Genomic DNA, 17,100 nt, shown 5'->3' on the forward strand with positions numbered 1-17,100 from the left:
TTGCGCTTGAGTGCAGCTCTGTGGTTTGGTATGACATTCGTAAAAGGTTATACATTCTCCAATACGGTCACTTTATGATTCCTACGGTTGATGGCAACGTCTTCAACTCTAACAGCCCCGACCCGAATACATCGCCTGTCCATGTTCTCCGCTGTCTGAACAAGGGTCTCGACCCGAAACGCCGCCCATCCCTTCTCTCCAGAGATGCTGTAGTTACTCCAGCATTTTGTGTTTATCTCCACAGATGCTGCCTGACCCGCTGACTTACTCCAGCACTTGTCTTTTTGTAAAGCAGCATCTGCAGTTCCTTGTGTCCACATCTCAAAAAAAAAGGGCTTTGGTGGGAGTGGCAATTGTTCTGCTAAACTAGTTTCCTCTCGGATGAATGGGCAGATAACCTCCTTCACGGGAAACCCCTCCAATGTTTTCCAACTCGTTAAACTCAAGCTGTTGGTAATTGATGAATCAATAATGTATAAGAAAATAACCAGATGCTGGTACAAATCGAAGGTATTTATTCACAAAATGCTGGAGTAACTCAGGCCAGGCAGCATCTCAGGAGAGAAGGAACGGGTGACGTTTCGGGTCGAGACCCTTCTTCAGACTCAAATAATGTGATCACACATCAATAATGTGATCTGAATACTCCGCCTCGTCCAAGATCCACCGGGTTGACCTTGCTGCGATGTGCCAAATTAACATAATATTGTATAATACAATGCAGAAGTGACATTTCTGCTGTTTTCATATGTATCTCTCAACTTCACTATCCATGTTCTCCAGAGATGCTGCCTGACCCGCTGGGTTGTTACTACAGCACTCTTTGTTCTTTTTTTGGCACACCAATTAAACACTGGGCACATTTCCAGGGAGATCGATTTGAAAATATCATGGGATCTCAGAAAAGATACTCAGAATACGTGAACCAATCTGGCCTTTTTGAAATAATGTACAAGTGGAATGGAGAAGGTGCCAAGATTTACTAGAACTTCACCCAAAGTGGAAGGTCATGCATGATATGAATATTGAGATGATAGGTACTTGGAAAGAGACAAGACAGTGGAAGCATGGAGCATATTGCCATTTGCAGATATGTATCTCAACTTAATTCAGGCCTTTATTCCCATGTGTGTTTAACACGGCTTGGATAGTTAATATCCTCTGGAGAATTGTTGCAGAGAATTGACCAATTCAATGATGGGGAGCTTCTGCAAACCAATTTATCACTGTTTCAATTTCAACAAATAAACTTTGAGCTCGGTCCAAAATGTATGCGTGTGTATATATATATATATATATATATATACACACACATGTGTGTGTACATGTGCGCATGTGCAAATGTGTGTATATATATATATGCTTTATCGCTTTCCTTCACAGTGAGGAATGTGGAGGAGTCACTGTGGTGGATGTTCATGAAAACCCTCACCCTCAGTATGTTTTTTTCTAAACTGTTGTGTGGCAAGAGTATCTGAACAGCCTGGGAGGTCCCAGAGAGGAGATCTCCTGGGGTGAAATGTATCAGAAAGTTCACTCCTTTGATATCAAATAAGTTTTTATTACATCTGAATATTTATTGTAAAAAAAATTATTATAACAGACACTCTGATAATGTCAACTATTGAAGCAATCAGAAAATATTTCTTAAAAGGAGACAAAGATGCAAGAAAATGCAATCCTTATTTTGTTCTTCCGAATTTGTGGAAGGCCATGAATAGAAAGCAAAATTAAATTCAGAGTGACGTAATTTATAAAAACAAGCTGTAGTTATAATTAGTAGAAATAAAGAACGGCACATGCTAGTTTACAAAAAAGACAAAATGCTGGCATATCTCAGTGGGTCAGGCAGCATCCCTGGAGAACATGAAAAGCTGACGTTTCTATCCAGGTTCTCCAGGGAGGCTGCCTGACCCGCTGAGTTACTCCCGCACTTTGTGTCTGTCGTTATATCAAACTGCATAATTAAACTGTAAACATGTCTTTATTTAATGGGCGAGTGACATATTCCTTTGTCATATGTTATCAATTATTACAAAATCCATTAGCCTGGCAGTGTTACAAGTTAATATTTTATCCGTCAATCCGGATAGGTTTTATTGGCTCAATTTGCTGAGAATTCAATGGTATACATAAGGTAAAGGATGGCTGGAGTATACAAATCTGTTCATGGGTCAAATTAATTTATTGTATGGCCACAGTACATGGAATATAGCATCCACTACACAAGGCACAATCTTCAGCATAACTAACTACCTGAAACCAGGAGGTATTTCTGGCTATTCGAGATTAGTGTTTTGAATCTGTGCAACATGTTAGCACCCTGATATGATGTTAATTTATTCCATAAAAAACTTTGCCAAAAAGTACAAAAAATTTCAAAAGGTATTGTTTCACTGTAAACAAGCATTTTAAAAAAATGCAGCAAATTTGTACAAAATAACAGTATTCGCAATACCAAACTGTCAAATGGCTGATGTAATTGTTTCTTCATTTCATTTTAGTAAACATTAATTTGATCTTTTGATGGGACGGAAGATTGAGCTAATGTCAACGTGGATTTCGCCAGTAAACTATAGTAATGATGTTCATGCATATTTCTGAAGAAATTTAGTGTGAAAGTCCTTTACATTCTGCAATAGCACTTTCAGCTTCTCAATTGGAAGAAGAATAGTCATTCTGGAGGGGGAAAAAAAAGAATTGCAAGTGTCAGTAAACATTTTTATAAACTAAATCTGCCAAATTTATAATAAGTTCAACTTTAAAAAATTGAACAAGAATTAATCAAGTGTCCATTCTTAATGAATGATGTTTCCACTCTTCATGTTTGATGCCTTGTAATATATCCCCAGCACTTCTTTTAGATCAAAAGTAATTAATCATGTGTGGGATTCTGGAAAAGTAATACATTTGCAGGAAAGGACATGATTAATGGAGGAATTGCTTGTAGTTCAAAGGGGAAATAAAACACAGGTTATAGCCCACCAGGGTTTGTGGGATGAATGTTCTTTGAGAACAGCCGCGTGTGCATTGGGGGTGGGGGGGTGGACGAGGACATCACAACATCATTGTAATGCTGAGCGGAAAGGGGCAGCTCTCTGGCAAAGTTTCCACTGCAGCGAAGTTTCCTGTGGGTTAGCAGATTCATTATGGGGAGATGAAACAGGATCACAGCTGTCAGCAATAGAACATTAAAAAGTACTAATAGTTTGGCCAAGTAAAGCAGTGATGATCAAAGTTCACAGATGCAAGGATGGCATGGACAGAAATAGCTGTGCTAATAAACAACTTATTGGATTTTTAAAATTATCTATGTCCTGTTTCTATACATGAATGATCCCAGGAATGAGTAGGTTAACCTAAGATGAGTGTTTGTCGGCACTGGGCCGGTATTCGCTGGAGTTTAGAAGAATGAGGGGGGACCTCATTGAAACATACAGAATAGTGAAAGGCTTGAATAGAGAGGATGTTTCCACTAGTGGGAGAGTCTGGAACTAAAGGTCATAGCCTCAGAATTAAATGACGTTCCTTTAGGAAGGAGATGAGGAGACATTTCTTTAGTCAGAGGGTGGTAAATCTGTGGAATTCTTTGCCTGTGGAGGCCGTCAGTGGATATTATTAAGGCAGAGATGGATAGATTCTTAATTAGTACAGGTGTCGGGGTTATGGGGAGAAGGCAGGAGAATGGGGTGAGGAGGGAGATGGATCAACCATAATTGAATGGCAGAGTAGACTTGATGGGCTGAATGGCCTAATTCCTCTCCTATTCCTTCTGACCTTATGTAGTGTGTTTTTCAAATATACAGTACACAGGACATGGGGCACAAATGGGGTACACCAGTGTCTATGTTCCTCATAACTCTCATCCTACAAGATCTAACATCAGCACGTTGTTCCGTTTCTTTCTCACTTTCGTGATTATCAGGATCACGTTAACTACATCCATGTTCTGTCTACTTTTGGAAGCAACTCGCACCTACTTGCCACCTCAGTATCTGAACAGCTTTCCCTGAACTCCAGTTTTCCTCTTCCACACAAACGGAAACGTCTACTGTGTAAAGCATTTTCATTATTATGAAGGCCTCTGCTGAACCTTTAACATAGAACAGGAACAGGCCCTTCTGCCCACAATGTCTGGGCCGCATGTGATCCATATCCAATCTTCTCCGCCTGCACACGATCCATATCCCTTCATTCCCTGCATATCCATATGCCTATCTAAAATCCTCGTATTTACCACAATGGTATCTGCTTCCACCACCACCCCTGGCAGCATGTTCCAGGCACCCACCATTCTCTGGGGAAAAAAGCGAGCCCAGCATATCTCCTCTGAACTTTGCTCCACTCAGCTTAAAACTCTGCCCTCTAGTGTTTGACATTTCCACCCGGGGACAAAGCTTCAGACTGTCAACTTTTCTAACTTCAAGATGTGATGTTTGGTGTACTGTGTGGGGTGGGAGGACCCGTTGCTCCTCCTGTGTAGCAGGTGGCGCTGCACACGACAAAGGGAGATGTTTTGTACATAGTTATCTTGGCTGTACACAGTGTGAAGTGTGCAGTCAAATTGTGTGGCTGCAGCCATTTTTAGTTGTCTTGCTGCCAGCATTGAGTTACTGTAATAAAGACTTCTGTTGTACCTTGAAGACTCGCAAGGTTTCATACAGGCATAGAACAAGAACACGAAAGTGGTGTCAGGAATGGGAGACTTTGGATTGTGTCCAAAGACCCAGATAAGAGCCTATTTTTCGATTTAAAAAAAAATGTGTCTGCACTTTGATCGTTTCGATCCCGAGCGAGAAAGGTATTTTTATCGCTGAGTTTTATTTTGAAAGTATGGCAATTACGACTGATCTGAGGAAGAAAGCTATCTTGTGTTCATCAATGTCTCCTGAAACATTTGCACTACTTCAAAATTTACTTACAGAAGAAGTAACTGAAGTTTCATACGCTGAAATCACAACGGCTTTGCAGCTGCATTACAAAGAAAGTCGAATTTCCTCGCAGCTCGCCTCGATTTCTACCGGACGGTGCCACAGGAAGGGCAGTCAATCACCGAATTTCTTGCCGAACTTCACACCCAGGCAAAGGCATGTGATTTTAACACTCAATGCTGCAAAAAGTGCCAAGACAATGCATTGCGGGATAGACTGGTCAAGGGCTGCAGGCACACATTCATCCAGCAGGCGATTCTCAAGGAATCGGACGCCTCATTGAAGAATGTGCTGCAGTGTGGCCGAGCTGCTAAGTAAAAAACTGCACAAAATGGTCGGAGATACAGCATCTAAGCTTCCTCAAGAGGTGCATACAGTTCGTCAGACTCGGCCGCAACACCAGAAACCATTTGATCGATCCAGAGCAAATCCGGAGAAGGGGCAGTTTCAGAAGAGCCGTTCCCCTGTGGGGGGAGGATCGAAACCCTGCTACCGGTGCGGCTCGACTGCTCATCATCCCTGAGTGCCGTATATCGAGTCCGTTTGTTATGCCTGTAACTGAAAAGGTCTTCTCCAGGCAGTGTCAATCCGTAGGAAAGCGGAGAAAGGGCAAAAAAGCATAAAATACAGTTGACCAAATCGCAGAGACAGAAACATAGAAAATAGGTGCAGGAGGAGGCCATTCGGCCCTTCGAGCCAGCAACCCCATTCATTGTGATCATGGATGATCGTCCCCAATCAATACCCCGTGTCTGCCTTCTCCACATATCCCTCGATTCCACTAGCCCCTAGAACTCTATCTAACTCTCTTAAATCCATCCAGTAATTTGGCTTCCACTGCCCTCTGTGGCAGAGAATTCCACAAATTCACAACTCTCTGGATGAAAACGTTTTTTCTCACAGTTTTAAATGGCCTCCCCTTTATTCTAAGGCTGTGGACCCTGGTTCTGGACTCGCACAACATTGGGAACATTTTTCCTGCATCTAGCTTGTCCAGTCCTTTTATAATTTTATATGTTTCTATAAGATTCCCTCTCATCCTTCTAAACTCCAGTGAATATAAGCCTAGTCTTTTCAATCTTTCCTCATATGTCAGTCCCGCAATCCCAGGGATCAATCTCGTGAACCTATGCTGCACTGCCTCAATTACAAGGATGTCCTTCCTCAAATTAGGCCAAAACTGTACACAATACTCCAGATGTGGCCTTACCAGGGCCCTGTACAACTGCAGAAGAACCTCTTTACTCCTATACTGAAATCCTCTTGTTATGACCATTTTTATTGAAGTGCTCGGTGTGTCCAGGAACACCGACAAGCCGAGGATTTCGCTGCGGGTCTGGAACATTGATCTACAGTTCCAGGTGGACACTTTGCGGGTGTGTCACTAGTGGGTCAGGACATCTGGGAGAGGATCGGATCGCCGAAACTGAAACCGGCCAACATCCACCTTTTCAGATACGGACGACAGGCCATTCCCACGAAAGTCAAATGCACTGTCGCCGTTTCCTGTAATGGTATGACACAGATGTTCCCGCTGATCGTCGTTGGCAAAGAAGGTACATCCCTGTGCGCCATCGACTGGATCCGTGCTTTCACGCTCGTCATGAACGCCTTGATCTACGATGCATCAACTATGGCATTGTCATCTACCACGGACTGCAACATGGTCAGCAAGTGCGAGGACAACCTGCAGCAGGTTCTTGACCAGTTTCCAGCCGTTTTCGCACCTGGACTCGGGCATTGCAAAGATGAAGGCACGGCTCATACTCAAAGACGATGCCGGCCCTAAGTTCTTCAAACCAAGACAAACCAAGTTCCGTTCAGTCGGATGAACGCCGTCGACAAGGAACTCTGCCGTCGGTCTGCAAAGGAGCACTCGGGTAATACGGCCGCCGAAACAGCAGTAACACCAGCAAGCAAGCAGCGACCGCCTCTGGAAGCGGGTATGGCTTCAGGAGATCTATACAAGGTAGAGAAGATTGTCGACAAAAGGAAAAATAAAAAGGGGAAGTGGGAGTACCTTATACGATGGAAAGGCTATGGAAGTAATGAAGACACTTGGGAACCAGAGCATCACCTTCTTCACTGTGAAGAATTTATTGATGAGTTCAATGGGCTCAACGCTTCCAAAGAAAAGCAAACTAATAATACTCTTCAGAAACAAAAGCGGGGTTCAATGGGTGGAGATGGAAAGCATGCTCTGGGGAATAAGAAAATCGTAACTACGAAAACAGTGCATTACAGAACCACTGCAAGCGGAGTACAGATTATGTCTTACAGAAAGACTGATAACTCGTTTCAGAATGGCGATGCTAGACACAACAAAAATGCATTACAGTTTGACAATACCCCAAGGCGACTCATTCAGGAATAGAGACGTTCAAACTGGAAAGGGGGAGTGTGATGTTTGGTGTACTGTGTGGGGTGGGAGGACTCGTTGCTCCTCCCGTGCAGCAGGTGGCGCTCAAAGGGAGATGTTTTGTACATAGTTATCTTGGCTGTACACAGTGGAGTGTGCAGTCAAATTGTGTGGTTGCAGCCATTTTTAGTTGTCTTGCTGCCAGCATTGAGTTACTGTAATAAAGACTTCTGTTGTACCTTGAAGACTCGCAAGGTTTCATACAGGCATAGAACAAGAACACGAAACTAGACTTCTTCAGATATTTCTCTCTTCGTATGAATCTATTTTGGACCTTTATCTAGGCCTCCATGGTTTTAATATTATGGAGTTCAGAACCACGCAGTGCACAGAATGTGATCTGACCAAAGTAAAATACAATTTTAGCAAAACTCCATTAATCCAGCACAATCTGGTGATGCTGGACCAGCAGATATTCCGAACTATTGGATGGTAATTTTCAAACTTTAGAAAGATGTTATAAAGGGCAGGTGAGAGGGGAGAGTGAGAAACATCACATTTACTTAGGCAATAGGTGATTAACATAGTTTATTCACAAACTAATTGTTACTATTACTACTAGAGCCAGGATTTTGCCATAAGTGCCATAACTGCCTTTTCTGATGATTTCAGCAAGACAATGCCCTTTTCATGATCGAGTGCCTAAATCAGCCTTTTTTTGCATAACTTACAGGAAAATTTCCACCACCGGGGCGAAACTGGGGTCGCCACTGTCGATTTTTCATTCGTGGGTAGTGGACGAGGCCCCAGTCTTTTGCAGTCAGGCTGTAAGTGGGTGTTAAGTGGTGATTGGAGAAGGGTGGGTGGGAAAGGGTTCAGTCTTTTCAAACTGGTGTCAGGCTGTGAGTAGGTGTGAAGTGTTGGTTGGGGAGGGGGGAGGGGCTACCAGGGTTAAGTTTCTATTTCTCGAACCTGCAGTAGAACTAACTCGTTCAGGTCGTTGGACAGCTGACGATTGTCCAAGGAAGGGGGGGGGGGGGGGAAGTTGCTCTTGTAGCTTGTGATTTCTGGCAAGCCCTTCTAAACTGAAAAAGAGTCATTAGTTGAGAACTTGCTCCTCAACTTCTCAGAGTACCTTTCCTTGGCAGCTCTGATTCCTTCTCAGCTTGTACTTGGCCTGCCTGTAGAGGTCTGCATCCTGTAGGATCTACCCCTGCAAGCTCCTGTAAGATCTACCCCTGCAAGCGTCAAAATGCCTAAAGTCAAGTCAACGCCATGTAAAAAACTGAACGATTTGGTGAGATTGTACGGGAGTGATATATTCTCCACATACAACTGTGTGCTGTTTTGCAAAGCATGTGAGAAAGCAGTGAATCACGAGAAGAAATATTTCTTCTCCCAGCATGTACAGACAGCTAAACACATTTTTAGCCATATTTTGGTGGTGGAAATACATGCCTTTTTATGCCTTTTTCGTGCCTTTTTTGTAATTTTATTATGCCTATTTGCCTGCCTATTTCAGAGATTTTTAGCGGCTAAACATCCTGGCTCTAGTTACTACGCTTGCCAAGAGTGGAATTACCTGAAATGATGAGTTCCTTCCTTTTGACCAAATCCACTGCCAGGCACCACACAGATCCCAGTCTCCTCCAAGAGTTTCATGCAGTAAAACATATCTGGAGCCATTCCACTGGCCTAAACAAGAGCAACACAAAGACGGGTAAAGCAATCTGTTGCAAATCTTCATGATTCTTATTTATGTTTTGAGCCAGGGTGAAGAGGTTATTGCAACTACACTTACAATAAAAATCCATACATTTACAATGAATTCTATTCAAAGATTTATTAAAAATGCTGCAGTTATTGTCACATTTTATTGTTTTAGTTTAGAGATACAGCATGGAAAGCAGGCCCTTCGACCCACAGAGTCCATGCTGACCATCGATCAGCCGTTCACACTATTTCTATGTTATCCCACTTTCTCATCCACTCCCTACACACTAGGGGCAATTTTACAGAGGCTGATTAACCTATAAACTGGAGCACCCGGAGAAAACCCACATGGTTACTGGGAGAAAGCGCAAACCACACATTCCACCTCCGTTGGAGAGAGGAAGTATTTGGACATTTGTAATCCTGCAAACTAATTTCAGGAGCTTTGGTAGGTCATGCTTCCATTACATTCAGCTTTGAGAAATAAAAGACAAATGTATAAATGAATAGAATGAAAAATAGTAAAAACTAATTTTAGCAGTGATGTAAGCAAATGATTTTCTCGAAAATAGTCATTTAGCCGTTGCGAGAACAGTAATTTATACGTGTTATTGTCTGAACCACAAACCTGCGCTTCTTTGATAGCATTGGAAGGAATAAAAATTCTTGGAAATGCATACATTGCCCCTTGCAAACGGTTGCAGTGCATTCCAGGAATAGTATTCAAGACTTCCTCCGATAACTTGGCTTTCTCAGCAAGATTTTGCAATACCATCATCTTCTCCTGCATATTAAACAGATGTTCCTTGTTAATAGGTGTAAGCATTATGTCACAATTTAATTCAGTCAACACATAATTACCTTGACTTGTGCATGTATATATTGAAGACAAAAACAAAATATGCTGTGTTAATTTGAAAAGGATATCTCTATCCCCAAAGCAAAAACTCCATGATTTTATTTAATTAGATCCTATATCCTATCAAAGGTCACAGTATGGTTAATATTTATAGCACAGAGTATGAATTCATAAACTCAACATAAAGGAGTATTGTACATTCTTGTACATTGAATGCCTAGATTGTCAGATTTTTATTAGAGGGCATATGAATTTTGCATGTGATGGGAGAATTGTAATCCATGTGTAAAACCCTGGTCTCAGATTAGAGATAAATTATAAAGATTTTTTTTTAAATAGATGCAGTTTCAATTTTTATACTGAAATCTGAGTGATCATTGTTTCTAAAGATTCCCAAAGAAGCAGTTAGTCCATTTTCCTCACACAATGCTAGATAATAGCCTATTCCTTTACTGATTTTAAATTATCCAAAATGCATCTTAGGTTTTTAAAAGGATTAGATTACTGCCAAATTAGAAACTCCATATTTAAGCATAATTTCCAATTCAATTTGCTATATTCATCTCCCTCGCCCTTATGTTGAAATCTTGTAACTGCAGTTTGAGTTATTGTTATTAGATTTTAAAAAAAATGTAAATTATGTATTCACGGGACGTGGGTCTCATTGGTGATTATTAGCTATTCCTACTCCCCAGAACTGAAGCGGTATTTAGGAGTCAACCACCGACTGTGGGTCTGGAGTCACAAAGACCAGACAGGAATTATTTTACAGGAATGAGTATGTTAACCTATGATGAGCGTTTGTCAGCATTGGGCCTGTACTCGCTGGAGTTTAGAAGAATGAGGGGGGGGGGGGGGACACACACACACACCTCTGAAACATACAGAATAGTGAAAGGCTTGGATAGAGTGGATGTGGAGAGGATGCTTCCACTAGTGGGAGAGTCTAGGACTAGAGGTCATAGCCTCACAATTAAAGGACGCTCTTTTAGGAAGGAGATGAGGAGAAATTTCTTTAGTCAGAGGGTGGTGAATCTGTGGAATTATTTGCCACAGAAGGCTGTGGAAGCTAAGTCAGTGGATATTTTTAAGGCAGAGATAGATAGATTTTTGATTAGTACAGGTGTCAGAGGTTATGAGGAGAAGGCAGGAGAATGTGGTTAGAAAGGGGGGAAAGATAAGCCATGATTGAATGGTGGAATAGACTTGATGGGCCAAATGGCCTAATTCTACTCCTTTTCCTTATGACCTTATGAGCAGGCAAAGACAAGGATGGGAGATTTCTTGAAGCGTTGGTGAAACAAGGGTCTATATGGTTACCATTGCTGTGACCATCTTTTATTAAATTTTAGATATATTTAAATTCTCCAGGTGTTATGATAAGATTCAACCTTGTGTCTCTGGTATGCAAGTTTAAAATTCTAGCTGATAGAATGCATCCTAGGATGGTGCAATGACTGAATAATCAACTTCATGGCAGAAGGATAGAAGAACAAGAGTATTTGCAAAGACAGCACTGGAGGAACTCAGCAGGTCAGGCAGCATCTATGGAGGGAATGAATAAGCAACATTAAGTCTGGACCCTTCGGACTGATTGTACTTGTTTTTCTGCTTTGCAGTTTAAGATATTGAAGCATATTGGAAAATGTTTAAGTTCTATGGATTGTGGAAATCCATCATCATCCAACTATCATCAAACAGATCTTTGAAGAGTACTGCCAATGCCAACTTGATCCACCGAATCTTATATTATACTAAATGACCACAAAACTGCATAGCTAACAACTTTCAAAATATTATCTTAAAGGACGATTGCTAATTTGATACAATTTATTGGCACATTTTCTTGTTTTCCATTTGCAGTGACTTCTTCAAAAACAGAAATTGCTAACTATTTCCCAGCAGAGGATTAACAATGGAAAAGAGAGCAGAGGCAGTTCCTGGACAACCACACAGGTGAACTAACCATTTGAAATGTTGTGTAGGATTCCTCTCCTGGCATTGGGGGGTTGGCCACCACAGCCATGGCTACTTGCCCTGGAACAGGAGGACACAGACGAACTGAGAGCAACTTCTCAAAGTGAGCCTTAACCTCAAGGTCCATGTTGATAACTTCCATATAGCCACCCCTAAATCCACATCTAGAAAGACAGAAATGTTCAGTACCAAGCTTATTGGAAGAATAGACAATAATGGGCAACACAACAAAAAGGAGTTTTGGAACATCCGAAATGTAAATTCCAACAATCTTATTATGAAACCTTTTTGATTCTAAATCCTCAGGATGAATCGGCTACAATGCTTTTACTAAAAAAGCCAAAAATATTTTTCAGAGGTTCATGCACTTCCAAACATTATGGTGTCCTGAAATGGGGGGGGGGGGGGGGGGGAAGGAACTATGTATAAACACTGCTGTAATTTCTACATGGTGAAACCAAAATGTATAAAAATGGCCTTTATTAAAATCTGACAATGTGCACTTTAACCACATGTGATTTTTTTCTATTACAAATCTCAAATTGTGAAGTACAGAGGCAAATAAATAAAAGATGGGTCTTTGTCCCAAACATTACGGAGGGCACTGTACATAGTGTTCTCGGATTCACTGATCGCATCGTATCCAATTTGCATTATAGAAACGTGTTAACAAAACAAATCAGGTTATAATGTATACAATAGAAACACTTACTCTCCTGTATACCCTTTGGATGTGGAATGAAAAGAGGCCAATTCCACTGTATTGAAGTACTCAGGACCCATCTCATACAGTACTTTCTTGAATGAGTGGAATTCACATCCTTCTGAATATATATTTTCCTGGTAAACCTAGCATACAGTAAACAAAGCATACAAATATACTGTTGAACAATATACACAGAATATACAGAGACTCTCAAGATTACAATGCTGCATTTAGATTATTCGATAAATTCCATGAAAAATCTCACCTCATCAGCCAGAAGGAAGAATTTTTCTTCATACGCAAAACGAATTACATCCTCAATACATTGTTTGCTTTGCACTTGGCCTGTATGTGTATTTTTAAAAAGGTGTTGGTTAAAAACTCGGTTTTATTTCACAATTCAAATTCAGAAACTTTCTTACACCGTTTGGCATGTTGAATTATTCATCACTTGCTCAGGTGTCTAAATTTTCAAAATAGTGGTGCTGTCTTTGTAGCCAGCTAATCATTTAATTGACAAAAAAAGACAAAATGCTGGAGTAATTCAGCGGGTCAGGCAGCATCTCTGAACACGTATAGGTGACTTTTCGATGCGGGACCCTTCTTCAGACTGATTTTGGTGAGGAGAGAAAGCTGGAGGAGGGGAGGATGCAGAACAACGTCTGGCAAGTGATAGGTGGATACAGGTGAGGATAAGTGATTAGCAGATACACCCACCACTTTCAGTCTGAAGAAGTGTCCCAACCCAAAATGTCAGCTATCCATGTTCTCCAGAGATGCTGCCTGACCCACTGTGTTATTCCAGCACTTTCTGTTTTCCTGTAAACTAGTGTCCACAGTTCCTTGTATGATCACTTAATTGAGCAGTCATCTGATCTGGTTTACTTGCCAATGAAACATTTACAGCAGTTAATGTAGAAGCCTCTAGAGGGGGTTTTGCACAATGACATGCACGATTACAGGGAGGGAGGCCAGATCAAGGACCAAAAACCTCATCTCCAGTGGCTGTGCTGAATTTAACATCAATGTTTAATTCTGCGCATGTTTCCCACATGCAATCAACCAGATTAACATACTTATTACTATAAGAAAGGAAAATGCAGTGAGTGACTGATGGTAGAGAGCGGAAGGGAAATATCAGACAAAATGTGTAGGAACTGCAGATGCTGGTTTACACCGAAGATAGACATAAAATGCTGGAGTAACTCAGCGGGACAGGCAGCATCTCTGGATAGAAGGAATGGATGACGTTTCAGGTCGAGACCCTTCTTCAGACTGAGAGTCAGGAGAGAGGGAAACAAGAGAGATGGAAGGGTAAAGTGTGAAAACAAGAGATCAAAGGGGATGAAGTTAAGGAAAATGTAGAATAGATCATTGTTAGCTTGGGGAAGGTGACAATGAGGTGATTAAAATTTAATCAGGACAGTCAAACTAGTCGGAGAACTAGGATGGGGGAGGGATGGAGAGATAGGGAAAGCAAGAGTTAGAGAAGTCAATATTCATATCGCTGCGTTGTAAGCTGCCCAAGTGGAATACGAAGTGCTGTTCCTCCAATTTGCGTTGAGGTTAGTTTGGGAGAATAGGAGAGTGGTAAAATTCCAACAGTGAGGAGAGGCATCTATTGGTCACTCCAGGAACCAAATTCAGAAAGAATGTGGCAGTCATGGGCAACTTGTCTCTTATTCCAAGTGTTGAACATTAAAACCTAGGCAGATATTGCTGTGAATTATTGATGGAATCCTATATCTCTGGTAATTTGGAAGCCAGTTAACTAACCAGCACATCTTGAAGGATGTGGGAGGAAACGGAGCACCTTGAGGAAACCCACACGATCAAGGAAAGACGCAAACTAGATGAAGGTCAGGATTGAAAGCAAGTCCCTGGAGCTGTGAACCAGTAGGACTAATTGCCACCATCATATTACCCTAATATAAACTACATCAACTTCCTCCCAGTAAAATTGTGTAGGAAAAACTGCAGATGCTGGTGTCCACAGAAGATAGACACAAAATGCTGGAGTAACTTAGCCAGTCAGGCAGTATTTCTGGAGAAAATGAATAGGTGATGTTTTTGGTCAGAACCCTTGTTCAGACTGATAGAGGAGGGGAGGGGGTGGGTAACTAATAGGGAGAAAGGGCCTTTGTTCTGGCCTGGTTTGTTCTGACCTTTTCTTGCCTCTTGTTCCCACCTCTATCTTCCAGTCCAAAGGAGGGTTCCGACCCAAAATGTCAATTCCTTTTCTCCACGGATACTGCCTGACCCACTGAGTTACTCCAGCACTTTGTGTCTATCCTCCCAAGTAAAGGCAGGCTACCTACAGACAATGACAGGGAAGTTATATTAAAACGTGTGGCAGGTCAATCTCGGGTACAAGGGTGTGGTCACTAAAGGGAGAACTGAGGAATGGCCTTATCTCCATGCTAGCAGGCAATAGCATTTTCACTATCTGCAGCTTCTCACCAACTCAGGCAGTGGTATTTTTAATGCCTATATTAACGGTTTAAACCAACATTCAAGTGTCATCTAAAAGGCACACTGTCGTGGTTCTAAAGTAACCCCCTCTGGCATGAACATGGAATCCACAACCTTCTCTCTCAAGAAGTAAAAGTGTTACAACAAAGCTAACACCATGAATAACTCGCGATCCATTAGAATGCAGAGACATCTGTATTAAGACAGGCTTTTCAATGTTATTCACTATTGTTAGTGAAGCCCAAAAATGGTTTAAAATTCAAACTAATGCATGCATCTTATTTTTTAAATGGTTAAAGTAAAATACCAGTTGGGTTTCCTGGGTTAATAATGCAAAGAACTTTTGGGAAGCAATATTCCCTGGCTTTGTCCAGGCTTCGCCTCAATTCACTTTTATCCAGAGCCCAGTTATTGTCCTCATCCAGGTAATAGTTGACTTGGACAGCGCCCAGCTCCGAGATGGCCGCAGAGTACAAGGGATATTGTGGGATAGGAATCATTACCCCAGTTTGCATTCTGCCTTCTCCATTCATAAGAAGTTTCAATACAGACTGTTAAAAAAAAGACACACAATTCAGAAAATCTGAAACTGGCATTAAAATATAGTTCATAATATGACAAATGTAAAATTATGTCCAACAGTGTAACTGTGGAAAGCCCACTCCCGGAGTTAATGACTAAAGTACTTGGCCATTGAGTGGCTGACATACATACAGTTATTCCATCACTTGCTCCAGTGGTAATGTAAATATTATCAGGATCTGCAGGAACTCCTCCATCTCTTGACTCCACGTACTTTGCAATATCTTCTCGTATGCAATGCAGTCCTTGGCTTGCGCTGTAGGAACCTGGAATTATTTTGTTAAGTGTCATCTAATGAAAACTGGTGTTTAATATTTTATTAAAATTTCATTGGATAAATATTTCAAGCAAGCCAGTCCTCTAAAAGCACATCCACAATACCTGTACGCAAAGATCAAGTACAAGCCACATTCAAGACATTTTCAACTTCCAGTGGCAGCTTGCCTTAGAAGAGAAAGTACAGGAACATCTTCTTCCTTGGGAACAGCCTCTTCCTCTCTGTTATAAGGCTTCTGAACGGTCCATCAAGAAGCTAGGGCACTGTCCGATTCACCTCTACCCCATTGCGGACATTGGACTTTGTCTCTGGAACTGATGTGCTACAATGGAGAACTATATTCTGCACTCTGTTTCTTCTCCTTTGTTCTACCTATTGTACTCTAGTTTGAACTGACTGAATTCAGGCATGGTATATCTGATCTGTTTGGATAGCATGCAAAACAAAGCTGTACAATGTACCGTGAAACACGTGAGAATAATAAACCTGAACCGACTGTCATTGTTGGCTGATCTTTGTTTTCAAAGTCAACCAAAGAGCTGGTGTGAGAGTACGAGTGCTGCGGAGGCCAAGACATTCAGATTTTTAAGGCAGAGATTGATAGGTTGTCAATTAGGAAGGGCCTTAAAGGTTACTGGAGAATGGGGTTGAGAAAAATGGATCAGCCATGATTGAATGATAGTGCAGACTCAATGGGCTAAATACCCTAATTCTGTTCCAATGTCTTATTGTCTTGTTTGGATCTGATCTAATTTTATCACAGGGCCAGATCCCCAAAAGATCTGTTTAATTGTCCATTCCTAGATGGCCTGGCTGTGGATGCGTGCCACTCACTCGCTTGAGGGAGGTGTCAGAGCCTGGGATAATGATTGCCAAGTAACCATTATCTGCAGAAATCACTTATCACCCTTTTAGCATTATTTTTACCTTTTATTCCAGTGGATAATAATTTCTAAAACAAATTATTGACCCACGCAACCAAAGTGTGCCAATAACTGCATAATTTATAATTCCAGCAATACTCATACAAAAACATAGAAAAATACCTCCTGGTTTAACAGTCTCGACTGACACATCATTAGCACAATTCCTCCTCCCTCCATCAACAGACCTTTGTTGTAAAACATAAAGTGCTGGAGGAACTCAGTGGGTCAGGCATCAATTGGGTGGGGAATAGACAGGCGATGTTTTGGGTCGGGGCTCTTTAGACTGATCAAGATTCCA

The 17,100-nt window shown here is 41.4% G+C and overlaps 1 protein-coding gene across 1 annotated transcript in view; it reads right to left on the reverse strand.

Moving 5' to 3' along the window:
• Positions 1-1,586: 1,586 nt before the first annotated feature.
• Positions 1,587-17,100, reverse strand: part of gpt2 (glutamic pyruvate transaminase (alanine aminotransferase) 2) — a 28,848-nt gene continuing 13,334 nt past the window's right edge. The window contains 8 exon segments of the mRNA XM_078400441.1: positions 1,587-2,679; positions 8,873-8,985; positions 9,632-9,787; positions 11,829-12,003; positions 12,552-12,688; positions 12,811-12,890; positions 15,325-15,568; positions 15,732-15,865. Coding sequence (XP_078256567.1) covers positions 2,589-2,679; positions 8,873-8,985; positions 9,632-9,787; positions 11,829-12,003; positions 12,552-12,688; positions 12,811-12,890; positions 15,325-15,568; positions 15,732-15,865 — 1,130 coding nt within the window. The 3' untranslated portion in view covers positions 1,587-2,588.

Source organism: Rhinoraja longicauda, chromosome 6, assembly GCF_053455715.1.
Source record: "Rhinoraja longicauda isolate Sanriku21f chromosome 6, sRhiLon1.1, whole genome shotgun sequence".
Classification (NCBI taxonomy): Eukaryota; Metazoa; Chordata; class Chondrichthyes; order Rajiformes; family Arhynchobatidae; genus Rhinoraja; species Rhinoraja longicauda.